The sequence below is a fragment of the Aspergillus melleus genome (genome assembly GCF_016097325.1).
Source record: "Aspergillus melleus strain CBS 546.65 chromosome Unknown contig1, whole genome shotgun sequence".
Lineage (NCBI taxonomy): Eukaryota > Fungi > Ascomycota > Eurotiomycetes > Eurotiales > Aspergillaceae > Aspergillus > Aspergillus melleus.
This window is the reverse complement of record NW_025763370.1, coordinates 6,376,083-6,394,887: the sequence shown is the minus strand read 5'-3', so window position 1 is coordinate 6,394,887 and position 18,805 is coordinate 6,376,083. Positions and strand designations below refer to the sequence as shown.

Genomic DNA, 18,805 nt, shown 5'->3' with positions numbered 1-18,805 from the left:
GGTCAGGACGAATGAGGGTGTTGCCCCGCCTATAAACTTCATCATGGACCGAAGTCGGTCGTCGAGTGGACCTCCGACCAAAGGCTCGGTATACACCAACATCGACCATGCCCCGGTCACTTCGGTTCTGCCGAATGGCGACGTCCCGTACACGGACCATGCGATGGATGCGGACGAGAGGGTGATCACGGCGTTAGGGTACAAGCAGGAGTTCAAGCGCGAGTTCTCGTTATGGACTACGTTCTGCGTCAGTTTTGCGGTTCTGGGCCTGTTGCCTTCGTTCGCCAGTACGATCTACTATGGTACTTGGCCCTGTGATCCATGAACGTGCTATCCAACGCTGACTCGGAGTAAGGAATGGGCTATGCTGGCACGGCGGGTATGGTCTGGGGCTGGATTATTGCTATGCTTTTCATCCAATGCGTTGCAATGTCGATGGCCGAGCTATGCTCCGCCATGCCTACCAGGTATGTACACGTCGTCGTCGAGGTATAGGGCAGGACTTGTTTGGCAAACGGTTAATTGACTCCTCTCCAGCGGCGGACTCTACTATGCAGCAGCAGTACTCGCTCCTCCAAAGTACGGCCCCTTTGCAGCATGGATCACGGGCTGGTCCAATTGGATTGGTCAAATCACGGCAGCACCATCCGTGGACTATTCCCTGGCTGCGATGATCCTAGCCGCAGGCTCCATCGCGAATCCGGAATATGTACCCACGACCTGGCAGACTTTCCTCTTGACCACGCTGATCATGATCATCCATGCCGCCGTTAGCAGTATGCCCACCAAGCGGGTGGCGCAGTTCAATTCGTACGGGTCAACATTCAACATGCTGGCTTTGGTCGCCGTCATCATTGCCATTCCGGCGGGCACCAAGAACGAGCCCAAGTTCCAACCATCCAAGCAGGTCTGGGGAACCATCACCAACCTAACTGATTTTCCAGACGGAGTGGCTGTTCTCATGACTTTTGTCGGCGTCATCTGGACCATGTCGGGTTACGACTCCCCGTTCCACCTGAGCGAGGAATGCTCCAACGCAAATATTGCTTCGCCTCGCGCGATTGTCATGACGTCCGGGGTGGGCGGTCTGATGGGCTGGTTCCTGCAGCTAGTCGTCGCCTACACCGTGCTGGACATCGAAGCGGTGATTGACTCCGACCTTGGCCAGCCCTGGGCTTCCTACTTGCTGCAGGTGATGCCGCGGAAGACCGCCATGGGCATCCTTGCCCTGACGATCATCTGCGGGTTTTCCATGGGCCAGGGCTGCATGGTGGCCGCATCTCGGGTGACGTACGCGTATGCACGAGACGACTGCTTTCCCTGGTCCCGATACTGGAAGAAAGTCGACCCTCGCACGCACACGCCGGTGAACGCCGTGATCATGAATGCCGTCATTGGGATCCTCATGTGTCTGCTGATCCTGGCCGGCGACGTGGCGATCGGTGCCCTGTTCTCTATCGGCGCCATCGCCCAATTCGTTGCGTTTTCCATCCCCATCGCGATCCGGGTCTTCTTTGTTGGAAACCGCTTTCGTCGCGGACCCTGGCATCTGGGGCCCTTTGGGCGCGTCATTGAAGGCCTTGGCGTGTCTTTCGTGCTGCTGATGGTCCCGATTCTGTGTCTGCCTAGCGTCACAGGAGGGAATCTGACGCCGGACCTGATGAACTGGACGTGCCTCGTGTACGGCGCGCCAATGCTGGCGGTCAGCATCTGGTGGGTGGTGGATGCGCACAAATGGTTCAAGGGGCCCAAGGTTAATGTGGAGCATGCCATTCACCCCGTGGAGGAGGATGGGTCCGCGATCGTGGATGTAGGGGTCGAGGTTGAAAATCCAGAGTCTGACGGTGATCAACCGAGTCCGAGGCAAGGGTCGAGGAAGTCGTCCAAGAAGTAGATAGAACGGGTGTGCTTGTTTGAAAATCTTGTCTTGCATTCACATTCATACGTACATTCTTATACCTGACATTTTGAACCAGATATATCTCAATCACGGGCATATATTAGAAGTCACATTCTACATCTCAGTCCGGAACTCCTATATACGATTCTAAACAGGTTTCTCATCAAAACAATACCCTCTCACCTACCACCTTAACCTATCCTACGCTTCCCTACCAATCCCACCACACCTCAAACCCCCCTCCATCCTCTCTCTAAGATGCTCCTCAAAACTCGTCGGCTCCTTCACATACGACAAATCCAAAACCGGCTCCTTAAACTCCCACGACCCTCTAGCCGCAACCACACTCGACGACAAACGCAGTCGATCCCAAACCCCAGCACGCCCCGTCTCCCTCTTCTTCGCATCCAACTCCCTCTCCCCATCCTCCAAACTCCCCCTACAAACAACCTCAACCTCCTGACCCGTCACCTTCTCATAAATAGCCGCCATCTCACGCAGTGTCAGCTCCCCAGACCGGAATCGGAAGACCCCTCCCTGTCCCTCCCGGATCGCGGGGTTGCTGCATAAAAGCTCGATCGTGTACGCCGCTGCATCATCCATCGTCGTCCACGAGATCCGTTTCGTATCGCCGGTGCCCCAGTATTCACAACGCACGGAGCCCGAGGGTTTGCCATTCCCCTCAGAACCGAGACCAGGAGTAGCAGCCCGCATCAACCACTCCGCAAACGTGCCATTAACCAAATACACGGGCCGAATCACACTCGTAGCAGCGACGTGGTCCACAAACGCCAGAATCGAATCATACAGCTCGAAATCTCCGTGTTGGATATTCGTCCAGTCCTGGGTCCACGACGCAGCGATGAAGATCTGGACGTTGGCGTTGGCGGCTTCGGCGGCGCGGAGGAGCCACAGGCCGCCTTCGAGGTAGAGCACCGGGTCTGTGGTGTAGGCGCATGCGATGGCGTCGACGCCTGTGACGGTGGTGCGGAGGGCGGGGAGGTCAGAGTGTGAGGTGCAGGGGATGAAGGATTCGAGGGCTTGGGTGAGTCGAGGGGGGAGTTTGGAGGGATGGCGCCCGAGGCCCCGGACGGAGAGGCCGCGGGATAGGGCTTGTTCGGCGAGACGTTGGCCTAAGGAGCCGGTGATTCCGGCGATGAGGAGGAGCATCTTTTCCTTGTGGTGGTTGGTGGGGATGGGTATGTATGGTGATGGGGGAGTAGATGTGAGGGGGCAGGGATGCTGGGATGGAGGTTCTCTTTTATATGTAGACAAATGGATTCGATCTCGGGGGGGCTTGTCCGATGCTATCCTTCCATGGATGGAGGAGGAGAAGCAACTCGGAAAACTAGCCCAGATTGGCAATCGAATGCAGTGGATTTCGGCTTCATGAGTTGCTATAAATAAGATATCATAATTCGAAGTAGACCTCCATTCCACCCTCCACAGTCTACAGTCTACAGTCTACAGTCCACTACTATTCAGTATTGACTATTCTGTGATTCACAATGACCACCACTACCGGAAGTTGTTTATGCAACGCCTGCGCCTACGCCTACACCGACTCGCCAGCCCTCAAAGTAAGAACATCCCTTCTCCTCTCCACTACCATCCTCCCCATAAGAAGACACAAACTCAAAATAAGTCTCCTCTAAATAGGCCCTATGCCATTGCATCTCCTGCCGCAAAATATCCGGCGGCAGCAACACCATCAACTACGCCGTCCCCGAGCAGGCCTTCCGCCTAACGAAGGGCAACCCCCGGTCATTCTCCAAGGACCATGAGTACGGCATGGTGTTGACGGTCTTCTTCTGTCCCGAGTTTGGCACTACACCTTGGAAGGAGGCCACGGCCGAGCAATTGCAAGGGTTGAAACTAGTTCAGGCGGGCACGTTGACCGAGCCGTCGTCGTTGGATGAAAGTGGCGATGCGGAGTTTTATACGTCCACTAGGGTGTCGTGGACTCTTCCTTTGGGTGGGGTTGAACAGCGGGCACAGTTTTAGGTTGAGGCAGCTGTTGCTGTTGTTATGGATGGTTCGATTTGCGTATTGCCAGCTTTTCTTTGGGGAGTCAGCGTTTGGGATGCAAGAAGGGAGGGCGAGCGTACCATTGAACTGTTTTCCTTCTGACCCACAAGAGGAGACCCTTTTCTCGGAGAAGACATTGGACAGTACAAGTGCATTGAAGCCCCAGTCAATTCAGCTTCCTTTCCGTTCTGACACGCTCAACACTCCAAAAGCACCATAACCACCGCTATATCATACACAGGGTGATAGAGATTGAGATGTAGTATCACGGTATCAAGACTCCTTTTTCCAGCCTAATCGATCAAGGTAAATCCTGGCTTGCGCCTTTTGCGTTTCACACGGACTATACCGCCGTACTACCTCCAACGGAAAAACCAGCTGCATGCACGATCCCTCGTTCAGTCTGCCTAGTAGGTCACGTTGGAAGAGAGCGTGTGTGAACTGCAGCAAAACGGAGCACCTAGTCGTGCGCTCCTCCGAGACATAGTCTTCGGCCCTTGCCCGAAGCCGGAGATAATCAACCAAGATGTGAATGGTGTGAAACATCACGGCTGGAATGGCGGAGCGGAAGTCACCACCGCCGAGCCATATCTCGTCATCCAGTCTTTCGACTTCTATCAATTGGAACGCGAGGCAGTTGGAAGCGATGGTCTGGGTCGAGTAGGATGAACGAAGTTCGTGGAGGTATACACTTTCGCTGTGGGCAACCGTCTCCGCGAGGCTTTCTAGCCGGCAGATTAAGGGATGTAGCCTTTCCTCATCTCCGTGCTCTTCACTCTGGTCGAAGCGAAGCAATTTAGCCACCTCGTGCATCGCGTCGAGGAGAATATCTAATGCGGTCTTCTTGGATAGAGCGAAAGGCATATTGTACCAGGCTGGAGAGGCGAAACATGACTGCTCTTGGATTGTAATGGATGCTTGAGCCTGTAGCAGGGTCTTAGTCCAGGGCCTTGGCCTATTGCTGAACGACAGAAGAATGAAAAACTCACTAGCAACAACCGTACTGAACGGAAGACAAGATGAACAGCGCCGGTCCGGCAGTTCTGCGGCCCTCTCAAGAGTAGAAGCTGGGCAGTTCCTCGCAGGTGTGTAGTCCAGCTACCTATAGAAGCCGGGCTGATCAGTTCGTAGTACATCAACATCAGCGATGCGTAAATGTCCTCCTCGGTGGGTACTTTCGAGTGGCCATTGCTCTGGCCACTGAGCCCCTCGAGGCACTGGCTCACGGAGACACTCTGGCCTCGAAGAGCATGTGCATAGCATCGGCTAGCTTCTTGGTACAGAGCCGTCTCCTGGGATACCTGTGCGTAAAAGGCAAGCGTCGCTGCTCTAATGGACCACCCCAGCGCTTTGGGAGAGGATGCCCATTCGGAAAGGTATCGAGTCCAGGAGTCGGATTGAACCGAATGAAAGCCTGATAGAGAAAATGAAGCGATAAAGGTGGATATGAGGGCCTGTTCAAACAAGGGCCCGCAAGTCGGCTCGACTGGAAGGTCTAGAGCGGCTCTCTGAAAGGAGGGATGGTCAGGCAGAGCGGCAGCGTTGACCATGAATAGGCCGCCGTAGACACCAGGACAGGGCTTCCCGACTCGTCTACATTGCGAACATTCCGGACGACGCTCGTCACACTTGATAGGCAATTAGTGGAGGCCAAGCGGACTAGAGGGAGTTCGAAGCAACCTTGATCTTGCGTCGTAGACACAGGGCACAGCCCCTGCTTCGGCTCACTGAGCGGACCATAAGACTGTGAAGATGACGAGTGGCATTGCCTCATGGTCTTGAGTGGACTGAGGATGTGCAGAAGAGAGGATGAGAGGATGAGACAAAGATGAAGTGAGTGACTTGTCTGCAGACGATTAAAAAGCCGATGGGGCCCCTTCTGCTTCGGGTTAGCTTTGCGAGCGAGCCGCTGAGGGTCCCGACATCATCTCTAGAAGACTCCACCATGTAGAGTACTCTGTATGGCGAGAAACAACCTTGAAGCAGTGAGGAATTCAACAAGAGCGTGAGATCTACCCAAGCTAGTGGCTCAACAATAACATCTTAGTTACAGAAAGACATTTCATTCCATTCCGATCCAGTCTAACGTTCGACCTCGTCGAATGCTTCCAAAATTGCCCTCTTCTGATTCACCGAAATCCAATCCAGCTTGACGTCCCCACAAGAATCATCCTGAATCTCTTCTCTTGTGGCCCACAGGTGCACTCTGTGTTCGTTGGGGTCGAGTTTGATCTCTAATTCCGAGCTTTCATCGTCGACAATTGCCCGGAAGATGAATATTGTCCACTTCCCTCTTCTAGAGGAGTCACTCGGTGGGAGCAAGCCATTGTCATATTTGAACTCTCCAAGCACATTCGTACCAGCTGACGCCCGTAGACCGGTCTCCTCCCAGACATTGGGGTAATCGTCGTCGGCTGCCCGTTGGATGAGCAATACTCGACCCTTGTGGAGGATGACAGCTGCGCAGAGGATGCCGACGAGTTGCTCGGAAGGCCGGTGCGAGATATATGTGCTTGCGGAGGTTCGGTAGGCGTCGAGCGCCGGATCAATATAGATAGAGGGAGTTGTCGGGGGCGTCATCGTAAACCGGACTGGAATTAAGTAGATCCAAAAACGACACAAAGTGCAGACAGGTTGGAATATATCTAGTTCTTTGTAACCTTGCTCGATCCGCGCCTTCTCCACCACTTAGTAGTCATTGATCTTCCCTATAGGCACGCCTACTCACTATGTAAAGGTTCATCGCCCGCTCTTCTACTCCACCGCAGATTCAACCCCTCGACTATGGCCGTCATTTACAGTGGCACATTCTCAACCTCATCCACTATACTCAATTTCAACGAGTGCAGCGTACCGACTTTGCCCCAACTCTCCTTAATTGCCCCCTCACACTGGGCCCAAAACTAGATTCATTAAGGCATAAAGGTTCATCCTATTTGGACGTTAAGTGAACTGATTGCCCTTAGCTCGTGTACGCGTAGCAGCTGATCGCGGGGCAAATCGCATATACGATCTTCTCCAATGTGTCCCGAGCTCATTCGTTCCGGATGTATGTAAAAGCAGCCCAGTGCTGATATCAACCGACAACCTGTACCTAACCCGCGATAGAAAAGCCTAGACGCAATCGTCGGCGACCTAGATTCGCTCCGGCCTAATGTTCGAGAATACTTCACCGCTTCCCCAACCCTACTGAAGTGATTGAATACCGTAACCAGGATCTCTATGACCCCGATAAAGCAGTCTACTGGATCCGGAAAAGCTACGCGGACAATATCGACATGGTGATTGTTGGAGATCTCGGTGGTCGTGTTGATCATGGACTTCGTCTGGTTCATTACCTATATCTATTCCTGCCGGGGCCCGGGCTATGACCGTGGGCAAGTCTTTCTAGTGGCGGAAAAGGGCCTGTTGGTCCTGCTTAAACCCGGACGTCATCGGATTTGGGTGCGGGAAGAAGATGAGGACCTCGCTGGGCAAGACGTCGGGATTGTGCCCTTCGGGAAACCCAGCAGGACTACGATGAAGGGGATATCGACGGGGAGATGATCATGCTGGGGACGAAGATCCATCGGAGTCATGTTATAAAAGGGACATCGACCTTGAAGATCGAGACATCCGAGACGGTCCTGTTCAGCATTGGTAGCGAGCTTTCGCGCCCATCGAGGAGGGAGATGCAAGAAGAGAACTCACCTCACGCCTCATACTCGACCCCAGCACTCACTACTTAGAACTTCTCGTCTGGCCCAGAAGATCGAAAGGATAGTATCCAATGTCAAGCACAGACTGGTAAATTGGATGTAAAGATGCTTATAGCGTTGTTTCTGTTTTGGAAGGTCAACAGTATCTCTCATCGCCCTCGGCTTTTGCTTTCCCCCAATACATTGTCTGGCCCACACAAGGTAATATAGACGATTATGCAGATTGGTAATAGTGCCTGAGTCCATATAAAACTGGTATGACCTTCTGAGCCACCGATAAAAGACAAAATTTTTCGATTGTTTTGCCTGTTGCCGGCTTACTGCTCTTCTAGTGAGCGAGTGTTTATCTTGGTTTGACGCTGAATCACGGGCATCCAGTAATTCATCGCCTCCATGTTGGTTCTGTCCGTGTGCATCTTAGCTGGTGAAAGCCGTTCAGTATCGTTTTAGAGTACTTATATAGTAATAACATCGTGACTTGGAGGTAAGGAGAGAGGGGCATGAGCGTAACACGAATAAAAGCCTCGAACAAGAGACCAAAGCGCCCCAGTGCGGAGTAAGTATCCGCCAGCTCAGTATATACTTCCATGTCCTCTCCACAAAGAGCTCCCAACGCTGCATCATGAAACCCGCGTCCTCATCCCTACTCAGCTCTCCCAACAACCAACCCCAACTTATCTACTCGCATAGGCAGAGCAGGCAGGCAGGTAAGTGGCCGGGAAGCTGACTCGCGAGGTATCACAAAGCGCAACGCGGCGGGCGCATCAATCAGGACCCAAGGAAACGGGAGAGAAAATAAATAACAATTTGAATGCATGCAGGGCAGGGCGCGTTCGGACCTATCAGAACCTCCAGCTCACATGCAGGTATCCTTGCGGTGGGTGTCTAGTCTCTGCCTGGGATGCAGCATGGATGCGTCTGTGCTCGATGATGCATGCATGTAGGTGTTATGTATTATGTATGTATGTGGGTATGGGCTTTTCTCGGGTTAACTGGCTGGTACGGGACTGTACGGTGTAGGGAGTTGTCCACTTATATGTATTCTTATGTATGTACTGTGCACCATATGTATGAGGTACTTGGCCAGGTAGGATGTAGGTGTGTCCTGAGAGCCCCTGCATATCACATGTTTCAGAGAGTGGGTTTTCTTGATTTCCTGAATGGATCGGTTGGGGTGGTCTTTCGAGTAGATATGATAGATGTTCATGAATTAATATACGCATAGTAGTTATATTAACTGGAAAAGGATGTGTTTTTCGTCATATATGTTTTCGGTAGATATATCAATTGTCAAGTGTTGCTGCTATTTATGTTCGTGCTCCATCTACCTGCAGGGATGTTGTGATAGAGTCCAGATCCGACCCTATATGTGGATGCTGGGAGGATCAATTCATTTAGATCAAGTGGGCCTGCATTAGACCTCCATAACGCTGTCTACCAGAACGCTACTGTAGAAATATACAGTCGTCACGCGAGACAATCTAGAACAAATTAGAAATAAATATAGAAAGAAAGAGATAACATGTCTCTGGTATCTATCGCAGAGCAAAGTTTCCAATCTAACATTAAACAAAAGCAAACAAGAAGCTAGAGAGAGCCTAGAGTCTAGACACGATGAAACCACTTCCCGCCGACAGGGAACTCCCCTGTGGCTACTGACTTTCCCCTCTCTCTCGATCCACCTCCCCCACCGGAATCTGGACAAATAAGAAAGCCAAAGCGCCGGCCTTGCGAATTGCCATTGATGGATTCTGTTCCTGCAGGTCCTCCGTACATTTTCTGCGCGAGGACTTGCCCGCTGCATTGTGAAATTGGATGATTGGGGTTTAATATTGCGATCCTCGGGTTACTACAGGTGCAGGATAGCATTACTACTTAGGTTCGGAGTATGAGGTAAGAAGCGGGTGATTATTAGTCAATGACTCTGAGTCTGTTCGTAACTCTATGTAAGTCTACACGCTATATATAAAGTTACCGACTGGAAGCGCGTGGTGTTTAAGGTACGGTCGACCATCAAAGCAAGACATCAAATCTCCCGGATCAAGTCGGCATCCATCTCGTATTTGATTCTGATCGACTGGTTGACCAGGGTTAAGGGGGAATCTCTTCGACGTCACGATTGAGCGCCTTACCAAGGCACGAACGGTGTATATCTACCATCTAGCGTGTCGATATTCATGAACTATCCAATTGATAGCCTTCGATTTGCCTTGTGTTGCTACTTACCGTTGGAGAAGATACATGTGATCAGATCGTGCACGATCGCACTGACGTATGTACATGGGTTATGCTCTCGTAGAGATTACTATTCTTATCGAAAGCGGGTGCAAAAAAAAAAAAAAATAATAATAAAAAATAAAAAATAAGAAAGCACAGCCTGCTCTATCTTAAGCTTTTGTCTAGACTCCGATCCCATGACCAGTCAGGGCGCCGGGGGAGGCTGTGGGATGGCGACTTCGGCGATTGACAGGGGCAGGGAAGAAGAGTACACATAACGAAGAGTCGACCAGGGGTAATTCTGTATGTAGGTAATAATGTATCATGTCTGTAAGGACGAAGATTTGTTCCATACATGTGTTTCGATTTCTCCCCCTTTTTCCCATTCCTCACCCAAGGACAAGTAAAAATACGAACACGCAATCAATCCTGTCGGAGAGGGCTATGTTAATCCGAATCCTTTGTCTCCTAACCACGGAGAGATCGGAGGGACGGGTTTTGCCCGATGATTTCTAATGGTGTCGGTGACGGGTTAGTTAGTTAGCATTTAGCTAACTAGTTACGTTAGTTCGTTAACAGGGGGGGTTTGTTTGGGCTGACGTAAATTATCGCCGGTGATGTCGACCTAGTTTTACATCGTGACTGTTGGATTCACGCCTCATTCCTCATCTGGAAATGCTCCGGCTCCCTGCCTGATAATGTGAGGAATTGGCAAATGCCCAATGTTAGGCATGTTGGAGTGGCTGCACGCTGATAGTGTAGAAGTTGGTAAGTACTTGATAGGGTTGGCGAGCTAGAGAGTGAGGGGGAAGTGGAGCTACGTTATGTGGGCTGGAGCGTTGTCAAAATATATCCTTGTGCAACTACGAGGTAAAGCATCATTTACGGAGTAAGGTAGAACAAAGTACAATGCACTCCATACGCCTGCATGGTGATTGTTTGTTGTTTATGTATAAGCCGTGGGACTTGAGCCTATCCATAATTGCCAATTAGGTAGTTCATATCCACATAGCAGGCCGGAGTTGGAGATTAACATGCAATTGCAGATCAAGATACACCTACTACTATCTTGACAATCAAGCTTTAATCAAAGCCTGATATTGCGGTCAGTATGCACGTAGTCTGAACAGTTAACACTCTATCCCCTATCCGACATAGGGGAGAGACCAGCATGTCATCTTCAATTCCAACTGTAAAACAATCCCTCCCAAACCTGACGACAAGTGAGCCAGTGTTCCATCTAAGAGGCTGGGCATTATTCGGAAGTCGTTTGTTGTTCGGACAGAACGGCGGTCGCGGATAAAGCCTCCAACCATTAAACTTCTGGCTAGTTTAGCCTCAATACGCTGCTGCCTTACTCCTTGCTATCAGGCCTGTCTTGTGACTTTGCGGGCTTGCAACCCAAGAAACATCGTACATTCGTGGACATGAAGACGGAGTATAGCGTCGACCTCCCCGTGTTCCTTTGACCAGGGGGGTGATGCGCTAGACCGTTTCCAGCAATGCGACGTTTTCTGTATGGTGTAGGTCCTGTACCTCGACTAAACGAGGATCATGGCCATGATTCCGGCGATATTGTTAGACCAAGATATGAACAACTGTCAAGCAAACCAGGGCTCTTGATGGTTTATCCCGTAGTATTTCCAATCCATCTCATGTGCTACACCTGCATACGGAAGGTCAACCCCCGTGGAGAGTGGGAATTCATCCCTGCCGCCTCAATCACGCCTCCATCAGCCACAACATTCCATCCTGCGATGTCTCATTTTCCCTGCCGATTATTTGGAGTATTTGTTTTGATTACTCTCAGGATTCAGTTTCAGACACAAATAAGATTACAGAGTATATATTCTTTTATGACGCGCGGCCTTAGGCGAACCTTGTCCCTGCCGCTTATACGCAGGACTACAGTACCTACTATTGTAGGAAGTGATGGATGTAATGTACATACATACAGTATGAATGTGTATATCTGCCTGTTAAAGTGAAGAGTGCACAGTCGCGGACGCACGTCGCATAAGGTACTTAACTTAGTTTACCGAGTTGAGTGTTCGCAGCCGCCCGTAAACAGACACCCTGTTCGTCCGAAGTCGAGCCATGACACGATTGGTGGGTGCGAACTTCTCGCGAAAAGAAGTGCAAGAAAGAGGGGTGTCGGCAACTTCGGGCATCTGGTCGGATTCGGCACGACCAGAATCGCCGGGAAAAGGAACATGGGTTGGCTGTAGGTAGCGTTGCAGGGCCCCCCCAAGGTGCAGGGTGCATGATGCGGTCAGCCAGTCAATAGCAGCAAGTAGCGAGGCCGAGTCAAGACTCAAGAGTCTCAGAGTCTTAGACTTCGAGGATTTCGTTACTATTAGTCGGAGGAGGTAAATCCTCCTTCTTCCTTTCCTCCGCCTACATTTTACAAATACTGTTCATTTGGTTTTCAAATTTGCTAGCCCTAAGTCCGAGACGGAGCATGTACTGTACAGTGTACACCGTATGCGTAATGCGTATAGGGAGCGGTACTAGCAACGGAACTAGTTCGACAATCTTGTGCAGACTATTCCGTGAAAAAAACAACAACACAAAATAAAAACCGCCCAACGAACGAACTCAATTGAACAAAAATCCCAAATAAACTGATTATATCATCTCATGCAGTCCAGATCCATGACCACCTCAGACCACCCCCTAACGAAGTCAAGATCCCTTGGCATGAAGTGGGTGGCGTTCGGTACTGCAGCGCCGCGCCTGTGATTGGCCCCGTCCGGCATAAAATGGGGGCGGTCCAGATTTGGCTTCGGCTTTACTCCGGCCTGCTCCGGAAAAACCAGCCTCCCAGGGTAAAAGTGCCGACCGAGGATGAGAGAAATTTCCTTCGCTTGACGGTCTCGCTGCGGCAAGTTAGGATGCCCATGAGTCGCTCCCGGATTCGGGCGGCAAGAAAATGCAGATGCAGAGGGGTTGCCAAATTAATTTACAAAATACAAAATTAAATAAAAAGAAAAGAGAGAGGCGATCTGCACGCAGGTCGTGCAGTAGCGTCAACTCCTAGGGTTGGAGGTCCTTGAGATGATGGTTAGCATGGACATTAGTCGCCTTTTCACTCGCGAATGCTATGTGGTAAAAATGACAGGGAAGGGGGGGAAGAGCGGCGGCGGCTACATGCCATATTGATCACTGATAATTATTCTTCCTATTATTCTTCTGAATTTTTGGGCCTGGTGACGCCGTCACGGTTTGGCTGCAATCCAGGACTATTGATCCTTGCCACGTAGCCTTACGTTTTGATTGGTGTTGGCCGCCGAATTGCATACAGGGTTTAACCCTTTTTTATCTGCACGCGCAGGATATCGGTCCCTTGGCTACCATATTCCTTATCCATGGATAGGCACTCGAAGTAGCCTCAGTAGTCGTTGCTACTCTACACTTCAGTATAGCCCTGCTTTTTTTTTTTGCTCTCCCTCTCTTTCTCCCGAATATGGAAATTCCTCAGTGGAAGTTCGAAGGATTTGATAACCAGGACACACTGCTTGCTAACCCGTCGACGAGCAGTATCCGTATCCGGAAGGACTGGGAGGTATTCCGGCCACCTTCTGGTATCAAATGTACTCTACGGTCTACACCGTAGACGGTCTCGGGAAAGCTGCCCTAGAATAAAGCCGCAAGTAAGACATAATCAATAAAACATTACCATCATATGCTTCCGATCGTGATCATAATATGATAATGCCCTCTGTTAATGTTGTTAAAACACCTCAGCAAGCGAATGCCAAGCTTTATGATAATGGACCCCTTGACGATCAAACTCGGACATTTCTCGTATGCGCTGAGTAGTGCGTCGTAGTAGGTATCTCTTCCTGTCCCATTCCCCTTCTAGGTCACCGCGACCCGTAGCGAGGACTCCGTAAAAGACACTCTAGCTACCTTTAGTACCTGAGTCTACTACTCTATCTACGGCATGATAGTGTCTACTTCTCTCGACCGAGAGACTATTAGATAAGTTAGTACTCTAGTCCATAGACGATAATAAATGGGTATCCTCTCCTCTGCAAGCTGCATAGTACGATCACTCCACACCGCCAGGATAGTTGAGTTAAGTCCAAGGTGGATGGTCTCCGTGGAAGTTTCCATGAGCGGGCCATCGGCTCCTCTGGTGGAGCCCATTGCCGTGATCGGACCGCCACATTGGGCGAGGTGCAGGGTTGCCGGAAGCCTGCCAGGAGGCTAAGGGTGGATTGTTCCTTGGAATTTCACACAAAGTGGCAACTCGGGCGAGCCCAGCGGCAATGCACGTCGCATACTCCGTCAGTAGTCAATCATACAGAGTCACAGACAGGGTAACGCTGGAAAAAGTGAACACGGATGGTGGCACGCTCGAATGAAAAATAAAAATAAGAACAACATCAAAAGTATGAGTTAATCTATTACTCAATCAGAAAATTAAACAGAAAAAAGAGAAAAGCATAAAAGGATTCGTACCGGAGTATGGGAAAGCGTATAATTTTCCTAATTAACTGACTTTGGGGGATTGGGTTTAGTCTATTAACCGAATCAAATGAAACGCTCATGTCCGCCGCTACGCAGGCAGGTCTCAGCTTGCTACTGTTGCTCCCACCTTGGTTCGCTGCCAGATACTATGACCGCATCGGCCATCCAAGCACCCGAAGTTCTCCGCGACCGAAAAAAAAAAATAATAAATGACAATAAATGCGTACTCCGGAGTACACAGTTGGAGTACACAAATGTACAGTGTATGTTTCCTGGTAATCTCTCCGCGACCATCCAGCGTTATTACGGAATGCTTTATCCGGAAATACCGGTGGCCGGTACCACCAATGTCCCCAAGAATTTGGATTTCTATTTCCATTATGTACAGTACTACTGAAATGGAATCCCAAATAATTTACCTCTACATTGGCTGTCTCGAAAGCCTGCAAAATGACGCTTCCCTGTCCGCCGCTTCGCACAAAAAAGCCAAAAGTAAGATCAGATAGAGAAGTAATCGGAAATAAATCAACCTGCAATCCATCGATCCCACTTCTTCTCCTCACCTAACTGGTTGAAGGTCCACAATCGAAGCGGGAGAAGCTCCCAGCGAAAATCTTCTGGTGGAGAATATCTAGCCGCCGAATCTTTTTTTTTTTTTTCTGAAGCCTAAAAAGTAAAAACAAAGGGAGGGACCCATCTGGTCAGGTACTTGCGGATGTTGCAGAATGGTTTGAATACTCATCAAAAAGAACTACACTTGCTGTTGCTCTACTCCGTATGCTCGTCGCTACTAAGCTAAGCACTGGCCTTGACCAGAAAAATCAGGCAATGTGACTGATCACACTTTGACTTTTTATTATTACGATTTGAAAGTGGCAAGGATTTGATACGACTTATTGGAACCACGGAAAGGGCCTCGAGCGAGTTTTTTTTTTTTCAACGCTGGCTTCAGTAAAAAAAGTGAGCCAATGCTAGTGTCTACCTGCAAGATGAAACCAAGTGCGTGGCGATGCCAGAATTTGTCAATTGAACCGGTTGCTGCCACGCGCGGGGGGGCAAAAGTACGAATTAAGGTCTAGACGGTGTCTTTATGCAGAAGCAACTGTGCTTGAGTGGTTTGATATTCAGTCACCCGGCGCGATTTCTGCTGAGTGGAAAGGGCCCAAACACCTACGGATTGTCGGGAACAACGTCATTGCTGGATGTGTGTGTGGATGGAAAATCCCCTTTCTCGTGACGGATTGTCAGTGTACACCGTAGAGATATATATAGTCCCGATCACGGACCTTCGATGGAAACGGGTGAGCCGGTTTGGAGGTACAGAGTACATACTCAAGCATTTGATGACGTCAGTGCATTTCCCGAGGGCGTTTTCACTCGACAAGTCCAGCATAAAATAGCATCACGATGCATATCGACCGTTAAGTCGACTGTAACACCGCAGGTATATCATATGCAGCCCCTCGTACACTAAGCTGGATGAAGTGGTGGGAAGGTGACGAGTAGTGGAGGGATAGGCGCCGATAGATGCCCGCATATGAGAGAGAGAGAGAGAGAGGGTTTGGCTACGAATGAAAAAGTACGAAGAAAAGGTGGCCCTGAAGGAGTGACAGCGGCAGAAGATGAAGCCCCATCAACTCCAGATCCATCTTCCAATCTACATACCTTAACTGTATCTAGATGGGTATTTCCACCTCGGGCGGAGCAAGTGGGCAAGTTACCATTGTTCGAATCTTCAAGGAACAAGGCTGTCACTCTCCACTCACACAAAGATAACCTTGATAAGGTTCTGTCCCTGCTCATGTGGGATTGTGGATGTGCCATGAGGACTGAGCGCCCAGGGAGCCAATATTGGGCCAGCGGGACTGTCAAATTGCGGAGAATGTGATGCAGGAGTCTATCCATCCATCCGCCTTACGGAGTATGCGTTGGATTTTTGGAGCCGTCATGAAGCATCCAGGGGAATGAATGGAAGGGAAACAATATCAACCAAGAGGAATCATCTGCCAGATTAACCCCTGAGTTTCTTTCCCCCTGACGCACCCCAACAGGCCAGCTCAGCTGGGATGTTTCAGTTGGAAACAGAATAGAAAGTAGAAAAGGGATGAAGAGCGGAAGGACAATGCGATCGGAAGAGAGAGTCGGGAAGTATCAAGCCCGTACGTATGACTGTGGTAAGTACTGTACAGTAGCCTCTGAAGGCAACCGGTTCTCACGAACCTCTCACCTCCCCCCTCCCTCCTCCCTACTACGGAGTAGCGCTTCCTCTCGGGGAGGATGTACGGTGTAATAACCTGGGTAGGGCCACCCGCCCCTCCATCAGCTTATCACCCCTCTTTCTTTGATATTCGCAATCACCTATCCCCTCATCTTGCCTCTGAAGTCTGATCCTCGGAGTATATTTGCGACTTATGACTCTTATGTCTGCTCTTATGTATGAACTCACCGGATTACACGCCATACACCGTATATCATTCCTTTCTAGAATAGTCCATTGGGCTAGAAGAGTATACTAATCCGCTTGCGTTGTTCCTGTAAGCCGGTAACGAGAAGTCAATGCCAAGTATCTTTTACGTAGCTGTATGCGGCCAGGGTACCGCCGAGGTACCCCCCGATGGCTGTCTTCGGCACACGTCCGATTCTTTCATTATTGCCAACCAACCACCTCGTCATTCCCCGAACGAAAATAAAAATGAAATACGGAGTAAAAAAAAAAAGGCAGCACAGCCAACCGCACCTCCCGGAACGGCGATTTCAACTTTCCCCTGCTTGCCGCTGCTGCCAACCAAATTCAGTGGTACTTTTCATTCTCTCTTCCCTGCTTTCCCGGTCGACATTTCGGAATTAACTCTCGTCGTTTAAGCCGATGCCGCCGTTTTCTTTTGATCATTGGATCATCAATCGCCATTCTGTATGAGCCAGAGAAAGTGTAGCAAGGCCAACCGTAGAACCTCTCTCAACTGTTGCTGCTAACGGTAAACTTACATACTTCTACGAATGAAATACACAGATTAAAAAGTTTTGGACTGCTCGGCTCTTGTCTTATTCTCGGAAACCGGGTGAGGCACGAATCAGGTCAACGGCACCAGCAGCCGTCCCAAACGTTGGGTGTTGCTGACGGAATCACAGTAATAATAATCCTAATAAAATAAAAATAAAATATTGCATTTATTATTTTTTGCGTGGTCTTTTGCCTCCTCGAGTTACGATCGTCACCGCCCGTCCCTCTCACAAGTCTCAACCTTCTTCAATTAATTATCTTTTTTTTTTTCTTTTCTTTATTTCGGTATTTTTGCTTCTCCTATCCTGCACAGAAATTATCAAGATTTTTCTGAGCAAAAAAGAGAGAAAGGGAAAAGAAGAAGAGGAGCAGAGCGTGTTAGAAATTCTGCTCCAAAATTTGACATTTTCTCTTACTACTCATCGCTCTTAACTTTACGCCGCCGTTCGCCCCCCTCCTCCCTCCATTCTCCGTGACTAGACGGCTACCTTGGGTGCTGTCTTTTTGGAAATTTCATTTACCTTTTTTTTTTCTATTTTATTTTATTTCATTTTTTATTTTTCACTTTCCCTTTTTTTTTATTTTTTTTTTTTTATTTGGAACATTTTATTTCTCGCTTTTCTTTTTTTTTTTTTTTCGATTCCCTCTTCCCTTTTCCTTTTCTTCACCTTCTCTTCTCTCTCTTCTGCTTCTCTAACCTCCGGACCTTATACGTGTCGTTCCTGGCAGAGTTCGTATTTTATACTGTTCCCTTTCATCCATTTGGAGAAATATCCCTGGTCAATCCCGCGCATTGTTGACGCGAAGCAAGATTTGGCTAGCAATTTTTTTCCCTTCTAGCAGTTGTTGTTAGACCCACCTACACGCCGCCTCCCTGGTGGATCAGAACCATTGACTGTTTTGACAACGTGCGGATAAAAAGAAGTTCCCACACAACTCGATTTTCCTGGTGGGTGACCGTGGGGAATTCACGATTAAGCATCTCGACCTCATCCTCATCTCTTTTCTGCAGTGGAGTCGCTTTTGATCCTGAACGCCCTTTTGTCCTCGACTGCAAGGATTCTTCACTGTCGGCTGGCTGAGGAATTGATCGCCCGTTGGAATTTGCTATCCTGACCACGTCCTTTCCGCTCCGTCCTATCTCCGCGTCGGGTTCAGACCATTGATTCTGTCCACGGAAAAGAAAGGAAGAAAGATCCCAGAAGACCAAACTTCTCGACGAAGGAAAGAAAAGAAAGACAAAAGAAAGGAAGGATATCGGGAAGACAAGGACTTCGAAGAGAAATCAAGGCAGTGATCAGGAATTCGATCGCGAAAAAAATTTTCGGCATTGGCACGCTTGTTACACATCTCGCGCAGCCTCTCGTCAGAAGACAAACCTTCCAGTGAAAAAAAGGATTTCTCGCTTGGAAATCGATGATCGGGATACCGTGAATTCTTGCTTGCCAGTCCAGCCCTATTTCTCTTTCTCACGCGTCACCCCTC

At 49.5% G+C, this 18,805-nt stretch overlaps 5 protein-coding genes across 5 annotated transcripts; 2 read left to right on the top strand and 3 right to left on the bottom strand.

The window, feature by feature from the left end:
• Window positions 1-43: 43 nt before the first annotated feature.
• Window positions 44-1,894, top strand: GPT1 (amino acid permease; the record flags this gene model as incomplete). Its single annotated transcript, XM_046083933.1, has 3 exons — window positions 44-302; window positions 356-467; window positions 538-1,894. 3 exons carry the CDS (start codon window positions 44-46, stop codon window positions 1,892-1,894), a joined length of 1,728 nt encoding a protein of 575 aa, XP_045939896.1.
• Window positions 1,895-2,101: 207 nt separating this feature from the next.
• LDX57_002288 (uncharacterized protein) lies at window positions 2,102-3,070 on the bottom strand (the record flags this gene model as incomplete). The annotated part of the gene is made up of 1 exon (XM_046083932.1): window positions 2,102-3,070. The coding sequence occupies one exon, from the start codon at window positions 3,068-3,070 to the stop codon at window positions 2,102-2,104; it is 969 nt and encodes a 322-aa protein (XP_045939895.1).
• A 338-nt stretch (window positions 3,071-3,408) lies between these two features.
• On the top strand, window positions 3,409-3,904 carry LDX57_002287 (GFA family protein; the record flags this gene model as incomplete). Its single annotated transcript, XM_046083931.1, has 2 exons — window positions 3,409-3,480; window positions 3,560-3,904. 2 exons carry the CDS (start codon window positions 3,409-3,411, stop codon window positions 3,902-3,904), a joined length of 417 nt encoding a protein of 138 aa, XP_045939894.1.
• Window positions 3,905-4,201: 297 nt separating this feature from the next.
• Window positions 4,202-5,478, bottom strand: LDX57_002286 (uncharacterized protein; the record flags this gene model as incomplete). Its single annotated transcript, XM_046083930.1, has 2 exons — window positions 4,202-4,852; window positions 4,918-5,478. 2 exons carry the CDS (start codon window positions 5,476-5,478, stop codon window positions 4,202-4,204), a joined length of 1,212 nt encoding a protein of 403 aa, XP_045939893.1.
• Window positions 5,479-6,010: 532 nt separating this feature from the next.
• Window positions 6,011-6,508, bottom strand: LDX57_002285 (NUDIX hydrolase; the record flags this gene model as incomplete). Its single annotated transcript, XM_046083929.1, has 1 exon — window positions 6,011-6,508. One exon carries the CDS (start codon window positions 6,506-6,508, stop codon window positions 6,011-6,013), a length of 498 nt encoding a protein of 165 aa, XP_045939892.1.
• Window positions 6,509-18,805: the final 12,297 nt, after the last annotated feature.